The following is an 18,746-nucleotide window of genomic DNA, read 5'->3' on the forward strand; positions in this document are numbered from 1 at the left end:
AGCATTTCAAGGGTGGAATCACCACAACCGGGCCCATCATGGGTGGAATTTTCCACATGGGCCCCGTGTGGCATTACACAGCAGGAAGCATCTCCCCAGGGAAGGTCCACATCCCCAACCTCCCACACCTCTCCCTCTCCTTCTCCCTCACCCCCTGCCGTGGGTGTGCATGTGGGCATGTACGCGGGCATGCACACACGCAGAAAAAACATGCTGCACATGGCAGATGGCCCGCTTTACCAGGTGTGGGTAGAGTGGATACGTTTGTATGGGAGGATGGAGCAGGATTTGAGCCGTCTGTGCCGGTGTTTGACGAGGAAGGAGCATGTGTTCAGGAGGATGAGCATCCCTCCAGTCCCTTGACTATTAGCATTTATTCAGGGCTATATTCACGACTGCAATAATGCAATATCTGGTGGAAGAAATAAATTTCCACCAGGCTATGTGTGTGTGATGGCTGGATGTGGCTGCCAGCAAAAGCATGCACATGAGGGACTGGCAACCTGCGAAGGTGAAGCTGTTTGTACGGCTAGCCCTTACCATAATGATGGCGCACATGAGAAAACATACACTTCGTGACTATTGGTCGGTGGATTAACTCATGGGCACACCTGTCTTTGGTAAGTATATGGTCTATGACAGGTACCCCTGGACATCCTGAGGTTGCTCCATTTCAATACAAATTAAGGGCCTGCACCAAATGGCAAGTTGTGGAATATTACACCCATCCTAACAAACCTCAAGGAATCATTTTCCAGGGCTTTTCATCCTTTTCAGGAAGTGGTAATTGACAAGTCGCCGGTGTTATTAGGGGGCAGGTTGGCATTTATTCAGTATGTGCCGTCCAAGCTTCACTGCTTTGGCCTGAAATTCCTTGTCCTTTGCGACTGCAAAACCGGATATGTGCTTGACGTGATAGTTTATTTGGCAATAGATGTTGATATACCTAGTGACGATCCTCACGATTATTCGGCATCAGTCGTGAAAGTGCTGATGAAAAGGTATTTCAATAGGCACCACGTTCTGTACACTGATAATTATTACACCTCCACGGCATTGACCAAGTATTTGCTTTAACATGGTATTGGGTCCTATGGAACTGTTTAGGCAAACAGAAAGAATTTCCCAGTATTCCCACCAAATACTGAGAAAGGAGCCCTTCTTACCAAGAAATGTGGCAACATGTTAGCCCTTCTCTGGCATGACAAAAGACGGTTTAACATGTTGTCAACAGTACATAAGGGTGTGTTTAAGGAAACTGGAAAAACAGACTACAGGACCAGAAACCCATGTTGAAGCCAGATGCTGTCAATGATTATATCAACATGCTGCTTGTTGATAAATCGGACATGCAAATTGGTGAGGTTGATTGCCTACGTAAGTCCTGCAGGTGGTACAAGAAGGCGTTTGTACACCTTCTTGATATTGCCATCCTGAACAGTTTCATACTGTTGAAGGAGCTCGTCAGGAAACCTCTCTGTCTCTACAAGAGTTTGAGAGGGAGCTTGCCTGCAAACTCCTTGAAGAATATTCAACTGCACAGGTACTAGATGCTAGGCGGGGGACAGCGGTTCCAGCAGACAGGCTAAACTGTGCCAAGTATTTCCGGTGGCACAGGCTGGTAGTGACTGGCCATACCACAGCAGGTCATCAGGCATACAGGCGGTGCCACGTCTGTAACACGACCAAACGCCATCCCCCAGCACAAAAAGAGACAGCCTACCAATGTGTAGAGTGCAAGGTGCCCCTATGCCCTAAATGTTTTTGCATGTATTACTCCGAGCATGATTACTGAGCATGTGTGTGGGAAAGTGTAAACAGTATACAGGTATGCACAAGTGTGTGTGTGTGTGTGTGTGTGTGTGTGTGTGTGTGTGTGTGTGTGTGTGTGTGTGTGTGTGTGTGTGTTTTATAAATAAGTGAAATGTTGGATAATATAAGTGATTTTAGTAAGTGCTATGACAAGTGTTTTCTAATAAGTTCTACAAGTGCAGTGCAATAAGTGTTACTGTTTATTGGTTATCGATGAAAAAATTATTGGAAATACCTTGAGTTTGCCTATCTGTTACAGGAAAGAAAACCAGTTGTGAGCGGTCCAGAAAGAAAATTACCTTGGCAGCAACTAAATTTTTTCACTCGATACTCAGGAAAATAGTGCTGACTATGTGAGGATAAGCGCATTTGTGATGTGAAGTAAAAATAATGTAAGTTGTGTATAACATTTGTAAGATTTTCATGATGTCCCTGATTAGTACAAATCAGTCTGAATTATAGTACAAGTAATTATTTCATACTCAACCATACTGCGTGAAACAGCCACAGCATTACTTGTCAAAATGTAATTCCCCTTAATCGTGATGTCAGGTGGAATTAAAGTGTTGTAGTAAAGGGAGATTATTATAATTGATCAAGATGTGAGTACATAAAAACAAAGAGCTATTTTCTTTCCCACACACCTACAGGGCATAGTGGCACTATAAAATGGGCAGAAAACCCTTTGGGGAGCTACATGGTCAGGGTGATGACTCATCCTTACAACGGTGAGGATCGAATGGAATTTTCCGCATTCCAACCAAGGATGCTTGGGCAGTGTTACAATCACCACTCCAGTCAGTGCTGCCAATGCTAACCAGCGAGTCCAAGGACATAAGCAGTGGCGCGCACTAGGAACCAGCCCTCCAAATGGGAAAAACCAGTCATCTTCAACTTACCCTTACTCATCGCCGGGACCACCTGGAAACATCGGGATACCTTCATTTGAAAGAGGAAGAGTTGATGAGCCTTATGTATTTTTTTTTCTCTAGCTATTATATTTTGCCAGATATTAGAGTTTGAAGTAAGGGTATTTTTCCGAAAATCTCGGATATTCCCCGTAAGGAGGAGTGGGCGACAGCGGGAAACCCCCAGGAGATAAGAGTTAATGCTCTGAACTCTCCCACTCAAATTCTTCCCATTCCTTTTGGCACCTTGCTAAAAACCTTTCAAACAACTGTACCTCATCATCCTTCCCTCCTATTTTCCACTTTAATGGTTCTGTAGCTATTTCAGCTACTGATAAAGCAAAACTCTTCTTTCAGACTTTCTCCTTCAATTCTACTTTAGGTGATTCTGGTGCTGTTCCTCGATCACTTCTCCCCTTTGACTTCCTCACAGCTGCCATCACTGGCCTCAATACTAACAAGGCATATGAGCCTGATGGGGTCCCTCCTGTTGTCCTCAAGAATTGTGTTTCTGTGCTTACATCTTGTCTAGGTAAATTCTTTTGCCTTCGTCTGTCAACTTGTTCCTTTCATTTTTGCTGGAAGTTTGCTCTCATTCAGCCTGTCCCAAAGAAGGGTGACCATTCCCAGCCATCTAATCATCGCCCAATTGCTTCAACACACTGTATTTCAAAAGTTTTTGAGTCTGTTCTTAAGAAAGAAATTTTAAAACACCTTACCTATCACAACCTTTCTTCCGATCATCAGTATGGGTTCCACCAAGGATGCTCCACTGGCGATCCTATCACCTACCTTTCGACTCCTGGCCATCCTTCATTCAGGACTTTGGCTAAAGATTTGTTATTGCACTTGGTATATCAAAGGCTTTCAATCGAGTCTGGCATAATTAATTTCCAAGCAGCCCTTTTACGGTTCCTATCCTTCTCTCTGTGTTGTCATCTCTACCTTCGTTTCTGGTCGTTCTATAGCTACTGTTGTAGACGGTCCCAGTTCTTCTACAGCTATCAACAGTAATGTTGCTCAGGGCTCTCTCCTATCACCGATTCTCTTCCCAGTATTCAACAATGATTTAAAGCTCTACATCTAACTCTATCCACTCATGTGCCGATGACTCCACCCTTCACCTTTCCATTCGCTTCCTGCAGCCTCCATATCTTCAACTAACAAGAAATGAGGATATGACACATCTAATGTCTAATTTGGCTCTATCTTTGATTTAAGTAAAAATAATCTTGTTTTAAAAAATTAGAGGGTACTCTTGTGGAAGATTTGTTCGGGTTGAAAGATGTAAGAAATTAGTTTTTGATGCATTAAATAAAATCCAACTGAATCTTTTATCTTGGAAAGATCATATTACCCCTCTTGTAAAATCTGCATCCAAGAGATTAAGGTGTGCTAAGCTGACTCCATGCCTTCCTTGTCCCCGCATAGTTGTTGACTTTATACATGGGTTTTATTCACCCCTGTGTATGGTACAACTGTCATGTATGGGGTGGCTCTCCACATACAGTTCTTCTCAACAAGGTGTAGTCAAAGACTTTTCATCTCATTAGCTCTCCTCTTACTGGATTTCATCAACTTCTGTCTCTTCGCCACACTGTTACTTTATCTTTTTTCCATCGCTGCTTCAATGGTCGCTGCTTCTCAGAGGTGTCTTCTTGCATCTTTCCACCATCATGACGTGCATGTAGCATCCGTCTAGTAAGAAACTCTCATCTCTTTTTTGTCCAGCTTTCAAATGCAAGAGTTAACTGTTACTCCCAGTCCTCCATGTATGCAACAGGTTGACTCTGGAACTGGCTCGCTCTGTCAGAAGTTCCAACTGCCTATGATCCCCAGTCTTTCAAACGTAGTGTGTCCCAGCATGTCAGAGTGAACGGATCTTGATTTTGGCTCCCTTTTATCTTGTTTCTGTTTTTTTCGTGGAAAGAACAATCTTGAGGGCTCCTGGTCTTTAGTTCCTTCTTCACTGCATAAAAAAAAAAAATGAGTATGCGAATGAGTGAGTTAACGGTTTCCAGAGAATCCGACTGTTAGTATCACATGCTTGTGAACGAAAAAAAGATATGTATTATTGGAATTATTTAAATACCTCTGTGCTCTCAGAGAAAAGAGAAGTAAGCACGTAATGGAAATTGAGAGCAGATTGGAAGAAGAAAGAGAAGTAATCGATGAAATGAAGGTCATGACACAAAACGAAGAACTATATCTGGAGGCTATATAGGGATTTAATAAAATTACTGTATGTCATTGCTCACTTTACCGCATGGATATGACACTCTGATATCTCATGAATGTGATAAGACAAAAAGCATTGAAATGAGGCTGTAAACGAATGTATCTGCATTTCGTAGGTTGTATAAGATAAAAAAAAAAACACAGGGATGGTGTAGGAAGTAAAAAACTGAAATATGTTAATAAAAAGTAGAAAAGAGTGATAATATGACATGGTCAAAGAGGAAGAACACTGTAAATAAGATTATAAAAATAGTGTATTAAAGTATGAAAGTGATAGGTCAAGAAGAAGATAAAATGACTGTGTGAAATAGGAAGGTATTGAAGTTGAGGGTGCAAAGGAATCGCCTAAGAATCGAAAAGGATGGATGAAATATGTATGGAGATGCACATGGGAAAAGTTGACACCCCTCCATTTCATTGGTCGTCAACAGAATGACTGTTTAACAAGTGAGTGTGAACCACATCTACAAAGGAAATCATTGGAAAAATATAGACAAAGTATTTTCACAGGGACAGAGACAAGAGTCTGAAATATGAAATAAATGAAAAGCATATTACACTGGGCATTGCTGTTTTATACTCTTCCTAGATGTGCCCTTTTTTCTTCAATGTTTATGGATTCTAACTCTCCATATCTCTAGAGAAATATCAGGGTAAGGATAAGAGCGATGACTCTGAAGAATGAAAACGCCAAGACTGTCTCCTCGCCCCTCTCATAACCCCCGTCCACCTTCTGCATAAGCTTCGGTTCCACAATCATAAAAATCCTTTTCAAGATGTAAAAAAAAAAAAAAAAAAAAGAAGTCCATCCACTGTCCCCGGCTCCCTTCGGCACTTTATAAATCGACAAGGTAGATTTCAGCTCTCGGCAGTCTACCGAGGTCACAAACCACTCACAGGTCCTCAGTGTGAGACTGTCTTTCTCTCCCGCCGCCCCACCACCCTCTATATGCTCCCTGCTAACCACGTCCCATCCTACACACTCCCTCTCGTACTAACTCCTTATCTCCCTCCACTGACCTGGTAATATGGTTATGGTGAAGGTATAGTTCTTGCAGAAGTCGCAGTGGCCGCAAGTTGGAGAGGCGCGTCAGGTGGTTATGCTGAAGGTAGGCTACACGGGCACCTTTACACAACCCTACGTCCTCCTGCCGGGATCATGGCTTTATGAATCATGGTTTTGAAAAATATGTGTGTGTGTGTTTGTGTGTGGCCAAAGGCCTCATGGGTTGCCCATGAGGCCTTTGGCCACGGTCTGCTTCATCCAAGTCTGTTACTGTAATACCTAGAACTGAAACAGGGTCCTGGTTTAAGAACTGGACGGTTGCATGTCATAACCAGAGAAAACACTGAGACTTACCACAGAAGTGAATGTCTGCCTTAGTCACCCTTGTTTATTCATCAGGGATTAAGCCTTTTTTTTTTTGGGTCGGGGGAGGAGGGCAAATTTGGAAGGTCTATTTCCCTGTTTACCAGTTCACTGTAATGGCTGTCTTTTTAGTTTGTTCTTACTGAATGTAAACGATTTTATTCAGCTTACGGGAGTTTTTTTTTTTTTTGAACTAGAAAAGTTTGATATAACATTTTTGAATATCATCACAACTAGATATTTCCCGCAAACGTAAGAAAATCGTGGCACAGTCTGACGAAGACGCTATTTCGTCATCGGACTGAAGGGCTTGTCACTGTGAGAGACTTGTTCCATATTTACAAATTTTATTGAACTTGAATTGTGTATAAGTTTGTTTGCTTACATTTTTATCATCACTCATATAATTAACTACTGTTTCACAATCATACTAGTGAATTTTAAGATGGGAAAATAAGAGAAACAAAACTATATCCGATTTTTTTTTTTTTTTTACTGCATAGATCTGTCTGTTACACCATACAAATTGCACTGGAACTTTATCAGCATGGATCCTGTGGCTTGATCTAAGCTGAATTTATATAACTGCCATCCAGTGGAATAAATTTTACGAAAGATGCGACCATAAGAAGGTTCATGGTGACAGTATTAAAATCCTGTCATCCCGACTACGTCATCCGTTTAATTTTTGCTGCCACCGGACAATACAGCTCTGGAGAGATCTTTGGTAAAGAACGGGTGTAATGGGGATTGATTGTGAGTCCTGAAATGCTTGAAAGCTCCCAAAATTAAGCAAACCTGTGAAAGTAATTGTAATGAAAAGGCCTCACTCTCAACTGAATAGAATGACCTGAGGTTAACTGGAATAATATACAAAAGACGCAACCACATGACGGGAATATTTATAACATTTTTTGTAAAAACTGTCTGGAAAAGTTCTAGTGGTATCTGTGAAGTTCTGCCAGTATTATCCAGACTTACAGTACCAACTTCTGGAAAACATGTTATATTACGGAACGTTTCTCTGCCTTATAACCTAGGACTGGCCATACCATGTTGCATATTATTAATTTCATATGATCCTGCCTTATATCTCTTATTTACTGTATATAAGAAATTACACAGTTAAGTAAATAAAAATGGCAGCATTAAGAATGAAAAAGAGAAAAGCTCCTAACTATACCGTCAGTCCCAAGATGTTTTTTTTTTTTCTTTTGCTCACAGAATGATTTTATACAGATTAAAGATACCGCTCTGGACTGAACGGAGAAGGAACAATCTGCATTAACCCTGTCACGGGGGGATGTGAATTTATGAATTAAGAATGCTTGATATTACCTGAAAATAGAAACAAGGGATTGACTTGTGAAAATCAAGTAGTAAGTTTTACTTTATGCCAGCTTACTTCGCCCATTCTCTAAGGACGAGAATTTATAAACTTTGCCAACAATACACAGCTGAGACTAATTACTCACGAGTGCTGTTTGTAGTACAGTTAGCCTCTCGAGAAAGTGACTCCACCCCTGACAATCAGTAACTTATACTAATAATAATAAACAGGTTCTTGCCGGTGCTTAACTCCTGGCTGACACAACAGATTTAAATTTGATACAAAAGAACTGGCCTAAGTGCCAGTTATGAACAATGTAAGGAGTTTGTGCAAACTAGGAGCGGCAACTAAAATAAGCTTAATGTGGAGAAATAAAACACTGGTCTAATTACATTAAGCTCAAAGAAAAGAACTGTAAATTTATTGATTACAATAAAATAAATTTGTTATATGAATCTCAAAATGAATTCAAAAGGGGAATTTCATGGTCACTAGAGGACTCATGAATTAAAATAACAAGAGAATACACTCACTCGCTCATTCAAAAGCTAATTAACCCGCCGCGTCCCGGAGACATGAATTCACGTCCTCACATGATGTGCACTCATATCCCGGAGATGTAAATTAACGCGGCAACATTGCAAGGTCCCAAATTTGCACAATTTTCAATTTTCGCGAGTGATTTCGTGAGTGATTTTTGGCACGTATACACAGGACACCTTCCTCTATTCCTCTACAAGGTGCCAAGCAAGGACAATGCCTTACACCACATAACCTCTCCCTCCCCCCTGCACGCCACTGTCTTGGCAATTCACCTGTTACCAGTGACCTGGCCAATAAAGACATTCGGGGCCAGAGTGATTCTCCAATCGATGACAATGTGGAGGACAAAGTTTACATAGCATTAGAGGAAGAAAGAGTCAGAAATGATGATCAAGTAATGTGAGAAAAACAGGTCATGAATGGTGATGAGTTAGTGAGTGAAACAATGCTTATAATGCCTATATTACTGTTTGAAAACCAATATACTCTTGCACTTCATATAAATTCGTAACAAGTAAATAAATAAATACTGTTTATGAGTGGATAAAATAGTTACCCTCCCATAGAACTCGTTTTCTTTGGTGCCAGCCTGTTAGAAAACCCAGTCAGGTAAGGAGGTACTCGTACCTAGATCGAGTATTTTAAACCCCAGGTGAGCAATTTCTCTATGAATTTTCGATGTTTCTCACCAAAAGCGGATGTTTGAGCCCCCCCAAAAAAGGTCCAAAAATGTCGGGACTGGGCGTACCACTGTCCAGAAAACGTCGGTATGGGGCGGGTTAAACTTAAGCCTAGAAAAAACGAACAGAAATACTGGTCAGTGGAGGGGAGCCGAATGAAAAGTCTGGGCGACTGTGTGATGAATATCAAACGCTGCTATTTGCTAAGCCTGCTTCACAAATTCACTGTCTAGGTGGAGATTCAGGAATTCACTGTACAACAGAGGCGACTCAAAGCTCTCGTGTTCCTGAACTTGATTCTTCTGAATTCTCCACACTCTGGCTTCGGCTTTCCTGTCATTCTCTGACTAAATATATCTGTGCTGTTTACCTATCCCCTAATTCTACTGACTATCAAAAATTCTTCGACTATCTTACTTCTACGATGGAACACATTCTGTCCATTTCTCCTTTCTCTGAAATCTCCATTCTTGGAGATTTCAATGTTCACCACCACCTTTGGCTCTCCTCTCCTTTCACAGATCCACCTGGTGAACAAGCCTACATCTTTTCTATCCTTAATGACCTAGAGAAGCTTGTACAGCACCCTACCCGTATCCCTGACCGCCTTGGAGAGAGCTCCAACATACTTGACCTCTTCCTCACAACTAATCCTTCTGCTTACTCTGTTAATCTTTTCTCTCCGTTGGGCTCCTCCGATCACAACCTTATTACCTTAACCTGTCCTATCACTCCGGAACGGCCTGTGGACCCTCCAGGGAAACGTCATCTGTGGCATTTTGGAGCCGCGAACTGGGAGGCCCTCAGGCAGTACTTCTTTGATTTTCCCTGGAATGATTATTGCTTCCATGGCCGTGAGCCATCTGAGTGTGCCTTGCGCATTACTGAGGTTATTCTCTCGGGCATGGAAGCATACATTCCTTTCTCATATCCTTTGACTAACGCAAGAAAGCCTTGGTTTAATCACGCTTGTTCTAATGCTGTCCGCAACAAGGAGAAGGCCTACAAAAGGTACCGGAGCCAACCCGCCCCTGAATCACATCATCTTTACGTTTCTGCTCGGAATCGTGCTAAGTCTGTTCTTCGCTCTACTAAAAATAATTTCATCCATACTAAATGCTCTCAACTCTCCAACTCGAATTCTTCCCGCTCCTTCTGGCACCTTGCCAAAAATCTTTCTAACAACTTTACCTCATCATCCTTCCCTCCTCTTTTCTACTCTGATGGTTCTGTAGCTATTTCTTCTACTGATAAAGCAGATCTCTTCGCACAGTCTTTCTCCTCCAATTCCACCTTAGACGATTCCGGTGCTGTTCCTCCATCACTTCTCCCCTCTGACTTCCTCATGGCTGACATTAAAATTTCTTCAGTTGATGTATTTTCTGCCATTACTGGCCTCAGTACTAACAAGGCATATGGGCCTGATGGGGTCCCTCCTGTTGTTCTCAAGAACTGTGCTTCTGTGCTTACACCCTGCCTAGGCAAACTCTTTCGCCTTTGTCTGTCAACTTGTATCTTTCCTTCTTGCTGGAAGTTTGCTCTCATTCAGCCAGTCCCAAAGAAGGGTGACCACTCCCAACCCTCCAACTATCGTCCAATTGCTTTAACGTCCTGTATTTCAAAAGTTTTCGAGTCAATTCTTAATAGAAAAATTTTAAGGCATCTTTCCTATCACAACCTTCTTTCCGATCGTCAGTATGGGTTCCGTCAGGGACGCTCCACTGGCGATCTTCTTACCTACCTTTCAGACTCCTGGTCATCCTCCTTTCGGGACTTTGGCGAAAGCTTTGCCATTGCACTTGACATCTCAAAGGCTTTCGATCGAGTCTGGCATAAATCTTTAATTTCCAAACTGCCCTCCTACGGTTTCTATCCTTCTATCTGTGCCTTCATCGCTAGCTTCCTTTCTGGTCGTTCTATAGCCGCTGTTGTAGACGGCCATCGTTCTTCTCCTAGATCTATCAACAGTGGTGTTCCTCAGGGCTCTGTCCTATCACCAACTCTCTTCCTTTTATTCATCAATGATCTTCTAAGCTGTACATCTAACCCTATCCACTCATACGCTGATGACTCCACCCTTCACCTTTCCATTCGGTTCCCGCAACACCCATCTCAACAGTTACTTCAACAAACAAGGGATGAGGCTATGGCACACCTAATGTCTGACTTGGGTCGTATCGCTGACTGGGGTAAAAATAATATGGTTGTCTTTAATGCATCTAAGACTCAGTTCTTACACCTATCAACCCGACAAAATCTTCCACAGGTATACCCATTAATGTTTAATAATATTCAGCTTAATCCTGTATCATCCTTGAACATGCTTGGGGTTTCATTTACTCGGGACTTATCTTGGAAAGACCATATTACATCTCTTGTAAAATCTGCTTCCAAGAGATTGGGTGTGCTAAGCCGACTCCGCTCTTTCTTTACCCCTGCACAATTGTTGACACTATATAGAGGTTTTATCCGCCCCTGTGTGGAGTACAACTCTCATGTGTGGGGAGGCTCCCCACATGCAGCTCTTCTCAATAGGGTGGAGTCAAAGGCTTTTCGTCTCATTAACTCTCCTCCTCTTACTGACTCCCTTCAACCTCTGTCTCTTCACCGCACTGTTGCATCTTTATCTCTTTTCTATCGCTACTTTAATGGTCACTGCTCCTCTGAACTGTCTGCTTGCATTCCTCCACCTCTACGACGGGCGCGTAGCACCCGTCTGGCAGCAAACTCTCATCCCTTTTCTGTCCAACTCTCTAATGCAAGAGTTAACCGTTACTCCCAGTCTTTCATTTATGCAACAGGTCAGCTCTGGAACTGTCTCCCTCTATCTGTATTTCCTGCTGCCTATGATTTCCAGTCTTTCAAACGCAGTGTGTCCAGGCATCTCAAAATGATCGGATCTTGAATTTGGCTCTCTTTTGTATTTTGTTTTTCTCTTGGAGGGAACTGTTACTGCGGGCCATGGCCTTTGGTTCCTTCTTCTTCGCATAAAAAAAAAAAAAAATGCGAAAGGGGGCAAGAGATGGCCGTGTTTGCCGGAAGTAGGCGTGGCCTAACTTCAACGGTCAACAGAAAGAAGGCGAACGATATAAAAATGCAATAAATCACTCAGTGAAAGCATTAATGTCGTGGATAAGACTGGTCACTTGTGAAACACTGACAAATGTTCTGAAAACCATCCCAGTCGAAGTGAATATGAGGACGGTTGAACTGAGTGATGCCCAGTGGGAATTCCACTAGAGTTCGTGGTTTTCTTACTAAAGTACAATGTCACGAATTTATGTAAATACACTTGCGCGAATTCGTGACATTACTTCCCATCAAAATCAAATTTTTCTCCAGAAAAATTATACGATATACATACATATAAATCCTAACTCAGTCACACAAGATTCACACTGTGGTGTGTGTACTATCCTGCTACAGGAGAAAATCACAGTCGCCCATAAAAACCTCGTATTTACATTAACAGAAGTAAACTTGAGGAAAACACTCCGTGACGACAGTGAAGAATCGTGTACTCATGTCAAACTGAGTGAAAAGTTCGCTACATTTACATTAACAACTAATCGTTATGTAGCGTGATGTATCTAATACACGATGTAATTGTGACAGTTGTAGTGTAACTGTACTTGTGTGCAAAATGATATAATACAAATCAATAGTAAACAGAGACGATGAGGCAGAAGAGAAGAGGCAGCAGCATGCGGCAGAGACGATCAGCTGATCTGCACAACAAAATTGCTACACCCGCCAGCTGCACCTGCAAAAGCAATCAAGGTGGAGCATCAAAAGTGTCAGTGCAACAAACAATTTTTATTATATTACAATTTCTCTCTCTGCCTAGTAGTCAGTACTTATGTTACAAAAAGTACACTATTATCTTCTTAATGGATACATTATTAACCAGGAAACCTGGTCCCAGGACAGAATCTCAAAGGACCCTTATAGTTTACTAGTTAAACTTACATTATTATTAACCAGGAAACGTGGTCCCAGGAGAGAATCTCAAAGGACCCATGTAGTTTACTGGTTAAACCTACATTATTATTAACCAGGAAAAGTGGTCCCAGGAGAGAATCTCAAAGGACCCTTATAGTTTACTGGTTAAATCTACATTATTATTAACCAGGAAACGTGATCCCAGGACAGAATCTCAAAGGACCCTTATAGTTTACTGATTAAACCTAACTCTACACTTACGATTAATATTGGCAAGCTGAGAATCCCTATGCAATCTCGGGCAGGTCACATTTTAACACCCAACATGGGTGTGAACACTCATGTGGATAATGTGCATTCTCTGGGAATCCTGAGAGAGGGCCACAGCTCAAGACACCACAAGGTAATTCAAACACAGCCTCGGATTGTCCTTATGGGGGTCTCGAACTTCCCCCTTAACCTACAGTAAACATGCATATACAGGTCCTGGATGTAATGTGTCCTGTGGGACCAACGGGCAAGACATCAAGTCACACCCACATCACCACTGCTCTGTCTCTCAACTGACTCTGATATTATGGATGTGGATTCAGACGGCACAGGAAGGACATGTCCCTGATTGGTGGTACGTTGACACACATTGCAGGAACGCACAAAGCTATCTATTTCCTGTCCCATCCCTGGCCAGAAAAAGTCAGCACAGATACGGCCCTGGATTTTCCTTTTCCCCATGTGACCTCCTGAGGCTGAACAATGACCCCATTCTAACACTGCTCGGCGATACTTTGGGGGAACGACAAACTGCAGTCGAACCTCGCCCTAGGGTGTTTGTGACTCACCATAGAGCCATCCTTGTTTACGAAGGAACCTGGCTTGACCTCCCCGTGAATACTTTATCACTCTACGCTTTTGCTTCTTCTGCACAGCAGCAAGTGTTGGGTCAGACTGTTGTTCTTGGACAACATCTTGGCTACAAATCAGATATTGCAGCGATGCAATGGTCACTGGAGTGACACAGTTTGAAGCCTTGGCCATGGCTCGTGTTACTGCAGCCGAAGTCTAAGTAGTGTCATCTATGGTGCAACTATACTTGGCGCCAGTTATGTTGCCTATTATTAGGTCAAACAAAGGTTCTGGCATGATAACTGTGACTGTTGTACTAGTGTAAAATGGAGATGCCACCAGGATACGTGCCTCAGGGAACAATCTCACTGATCCATCAATAAGCTGAACTTGGATTTGTCGACCTGTGTATTCCTCAGGCCGAACTAGACTTTGCCTGCCAGAGCAACCTGAGGAACCATTGTCTCTCAGGACCTTTACAGGAACGACTCCCACAAACCCTGGCTGAACAAAGAAGGCACTCTTACCTGCGGGAGGGCCGGTGGAGGAAGCAGCCAGCCACTGATGAGGCTGCTGAATGAATGATGCAGTAAACATGGTGCTCTGAGAACTAGATATGTGAGGGGTTGTACTCACTGTCTGGGGAGATGGAGCATTGACCACCTGTGGCGGAGGGTTCACTGTCACTGGGGGACTAGTGAGCTGTTGTGAAGTACCTGTGCTGCTAGGGATGACAGTACTGCTGTTGAGGAATGAAGGCTGCGTTTGCCTCCTGCCTCCGATACACTGGGGCTTGTGCTGAAAAGGATAGTCCCGACGGTCGATTGCGTGGCTGATACTGTGATACTGCTGCTGATCAGGGTACTTGTTGTACCACTTCCACTCAGGTTTCTGGGTATTTTGCCTCTGGTCCTTCTTCTGTGGTTTGTTTGGACCTTGGCCATTATTCTGAGAACGGCCTTGATGCTGGGGTTCAGTCTAAGACGGTTTCCCAGATTTGTCAGCTTTCCTGCTCCAGGTATGTTGCTTACGAGTTTGATACCCGTACGCAGTGAACAATGCATCAGCCTTCTCCACCATTTGGCTGGGATCCCTTGCCTGGCAGATCTTAAGCTGAGCCATAAGCTCAGCAGCCACGACTTTTCAAGCTGTGTGCACAGCATAAGGTCAATTACCCCCTCTCGCATGCGAGGGGTTTCATCTTTCTCCATTCACTCATCTAAGTTACCAGCAAGCCGATCGATGAACTGAACAGCAGTCTCCTTTTCTTGGAGACGCGCCCTCATAAACTGACTCCTGGCATCGTCAACTGTGAGACCGTATGCTTTGATGAGTGCGGCCTTCATCATCTTATATGTGAGATTGTCTACACAAATTCTGTGGAGAATATCAAGGGCAGGACTCTCAAACAAGCTAAGAAACTGGAGCTGCTTAGCTGCCGTATCCAGCTGGTACAGCTGCGCCATGTCTTCAAAACGAGCTATGAATGGCTCGATTCGCTTGCCTTCCTTGTACGAAGGAAGCTTGAGGTGTGGGGTTGCCAGAACATGTGCAGGGAGAGCGCTCATGGAGCTTGGGTTAGCTGCACCAGATGTGTCTGAAGCCAAGGAGTTAATATCCTGGAATGAGGTCACCAGATGTCATGGGGGGATACGAATTTATGAATTAAGAATGCTCGATATTACTTGAAAATAGAAACAAAGGACTGACTTGTGAAAATCAAGTAGTAAGTCTTACTTTATGCCAGCTTACTTCGCTGGTTGTCTAAGGACGAGAATTTATAAACATTCTCAACAGTACACAGCAGAGACTATTTACTTATGAGTGCTGTTCGTAGTACTGTTAGCCTCTCGAGACAGTAACTCCACCCCTGACAATCAGTACCTAATGCTAATAATAATAAACAGGTTCTTGCTGGTGCTTAACTCCTGGCTGGCACAACGGATTTAAATTTGATACAAAATAACTGGCCTAAGTACCAGTTATGAATAATGTAAGGAGTTTGTGCAAATTAGGAGCGGCAACTAAAATAAGCTTAATGTGGAGAAATAAAACACTGGTCTAATTACATTAAGCTCAAAGAAAAGAACTGTAAATTTATTGATTACAGTAAAATAAATTTACGTTATATGAATCTCAAAATGAATTCAAAAGGGGAATTTCACGGTCACTAGAGGACTCATGAATTCAAATAACAAGAGAATACACTCACTCGCTCATTCAAAAGCTAATTAAACTTAAGCCTAGAAAAAATAAACAGAAATACTGGTCAGGGGAGGGGAGCCGAATGAAAAGTCTGGGCGCCTGTGTGATGAATACCAAACGCTGCTATTTGCTAAGCCCGCTTCACCAATTCACCATCTTGGTGGAGATTCAGGAATTCACTGTACAACGGAGGCGCTGCTCTACGCTGGGCACAAACGGTCCTATCCTCGAGGCGACTCAAAGCTGACTGAGTTCAAACTGCGAAAGGGGGCAAGAGATGGCCGTGTTCGCTGGAAGTACGGGTGGCCTAACTTCAACGGTCAACGGAAACAGGGCGAACGATATAAAAATGCAATAAATCACTCAGTGAAAGCACTAATGTCATGGATAAGAATGGTCACTTGTGAAACAGTGACAAATGTTCTGAAAACCATCCCGATCGAAGTGAATACGAGGACGGTTGAACTGAGTGATGCCCAGTGGGAATTCCACTAGAGTTCGTGGTTTTCTCACTAAAGTACAACGTCACGAAATTTGTATAAATAAACTTGCGCGAATTCGTGACAAACCCATTCAGCACGAAAAAGCATTTTCCTTGTTGTATTCTTGGCCTTGTAACGCGACTTTATTCAGCTTTAGAAAGATCATCTCAGGACAAGGAATTACGAGCAAGCCCCATTAATTGCTTTGGCCTGAGAAGATTTTTATTTTATTGTTGCTACTACTATATGATGTTAAAGGTTAGAAGAGACTATCTCAGCTTATCGAAAGCAGAAAGAAATCGTTAGATGGTAGCAAAATAAACGCGACGTCATGTACTGAAGGAATCAATGCCAAGTGTTTTCATGGGCATGTCAGAACAAAAGTGAATAAAACAAAGGAAACTCCTGACTAGTGTATTTTTGATTTGCGTAATTTCAACTTGTACTGTCTTCTGAATAAACACACATAACTGAATATAAAAATGTATTCTGAATAAACATACATAATTGAATTAAGAATGTGTTTCAGTAATACAAATAATTTAAAACACATTGCTATAAAGGTAGTTTTTTTTCTTGGTAGTTTCCAATGTGTTTTAGCATCTTTTCGTACTTTTATGAATGATATTTTCTACAATTTTAAATTCCGATTATTTAGCACCTTCTCAAACGGAAAACTTGTCTGTCGCACACACACACACACACACACACACACACACACACACACACACACACACACACACACACACACACACACACACACTAGAATAAGGAGGGAAGCCCAAAAACAGTTTGAGGAGGATATAATAAATAAAAGTAGTGATCAACCAAAGCTGTTTTACAGCTACATGAGAAGCAAAACCAAAGTAAAAGATATAATACAATCCATTACGGACGAGGGAATCACTTATACGCAAGAGAAAGATATTTGTGAAGCACTAAATAAGAATTTCCAATTAGTTATTACAGAAGAAAAAAATTTTGAGAAGGACTATGTGGAACATGCATGTCCACACATACTACCAGATATACAAATAGCAGAAAAAGTAATACAAGAGGAGTTAAGTAAAATAGACAGAGGAAAAGCAAGTGGTCCTGATGAAATTTCATGTTGGGTACTACGAGAATGTGCAAAGGAGTTAAGTAAACCATTATTTTTAATTTTCAAGAAATCCTTGAGTCAAGGTAAACTACCTGATATTTGGAAGAAAGCAAATATTGTCCCCTTATTCAAGAAAGGAAATAGACAAAATCCACTCAACTACCGACCAGTATCACTGACCAGTGTTGTAAGCAAGGTATTAGAAAAGCTTATAAGAAAAGCTTGGGTAAATCATCTAGAAGAACACAGTATGATAACAGAAAGACAGTTTGGTTTCAGAAAAGGAAAATCATGTGTTACTAATCTGTTGAGCTACTATGACAGAATAACAAACACAATACAGGAAAGAGAAGGATGGGTGGACAGTATCCATTTAGATTTCAAGAAAGCTTTTGACACAGTACCACACCAAAGACTTTTATGGAAACTGTACCATCAAGGAGGAATTCGAGGCAAACTGTTTTGTTGGATGCAAGATTTCTCATAAAAAGAGAAATGAGAACAGTACTAAGAGGAAACTACTCATCATGGAAAGAAGTGACTAGTGGAGTACCACAGAGTTCAGTGCTGGCACCAATCATGTTTTTAGTGTATATAAATGATATAAACAGTAACACTGGAAATGAGAGCTATCTGAATATGTTTGCAGATGATGCAAAAATACAAAGGAGAATTACTAACACAGACTCTTGGAAAGAGCTACAAGAAGAATTAAGTAAACTTCATGAATACAGTAACACATGGCAAATGGAATTCAATGTGGACAAGTGTCATGTGATCAAGCTTGGTAAAAGTGGAAAAAGACCTGATTGGGATTATAAGTTAGGAAATAAAACCCTATACACATCAGAAAGAGAGAAGGACCTAGGTGTGATTATCAATAACAGACTATCTCCGACTGACCACATCAGCGAGAAGGTACGGAACATGTATACACTGCTTGCAAATATGAGAATAGCATTCACATACATAAATGAAGACATGCTAAGAAGGATAATAACATCATTCATTAGAGCAACCCTGGAATATGCATCAGTAGTCTGGAGTCCTCATCTCAAAAAACACATAGACAAGATTGAAAAAGTTCAAAGGGCCGCTACAAGATGGATACCAAGCTTAAGGGACCTAAGCTACGAAGAAAGACTAAATAAACTGAATCTACCAACACTACAGGAGAGAAGGAAAAGAGGTGACATGATAATGCTATATAAGTGCATATCAGGGAAGGAGAAAATAGACATAAATGATTACTTAACATATGGAGAAGCATCAGCAAGAGGACACTGCAAAAA

At 41.9% G+C, this 18,746-nt stretch overlaps 1 protein-coding gene across 1 annotated transcript in view; it reads right to left on the minus strand.

Annotated features, from left to right (window-relative positions):
• The window catches only part of LOC145405334 (uncharacterized), a 361,863-nt gene that overhangs the window by 246,859 nt on the left and 96,258 nt on the right, over window positions 1–18,746 (minus strand). Inside the window, exon 2 of the mRNA XM_080276746.1 lies at window positions 5,979–6,106. Coding sequence (XP_080132872.1) covers window positions 5,979–6,106 — 128 coding nt within the window. The remainder of the gene's footprint in view (window positions 1–5,978; window positions 6,107–18,746) is intronic.

This window comes from Coenobita brevimanus, chromosome 66 (genome assembly GCF_032717465.1).
Source record: "Coenobita brevimanus isolate Jiangsu-jjx chromosome 66, ASM3271746v2, whole genome shotgun sequence".
In the NCBI taxonomy this organism is placed as follows: Eukaryota; Metazoa; Arthropoda; class Malacostraca; order Decapoda; family Coenobitidae; genus Coenobita; species Coenobita brevimanus.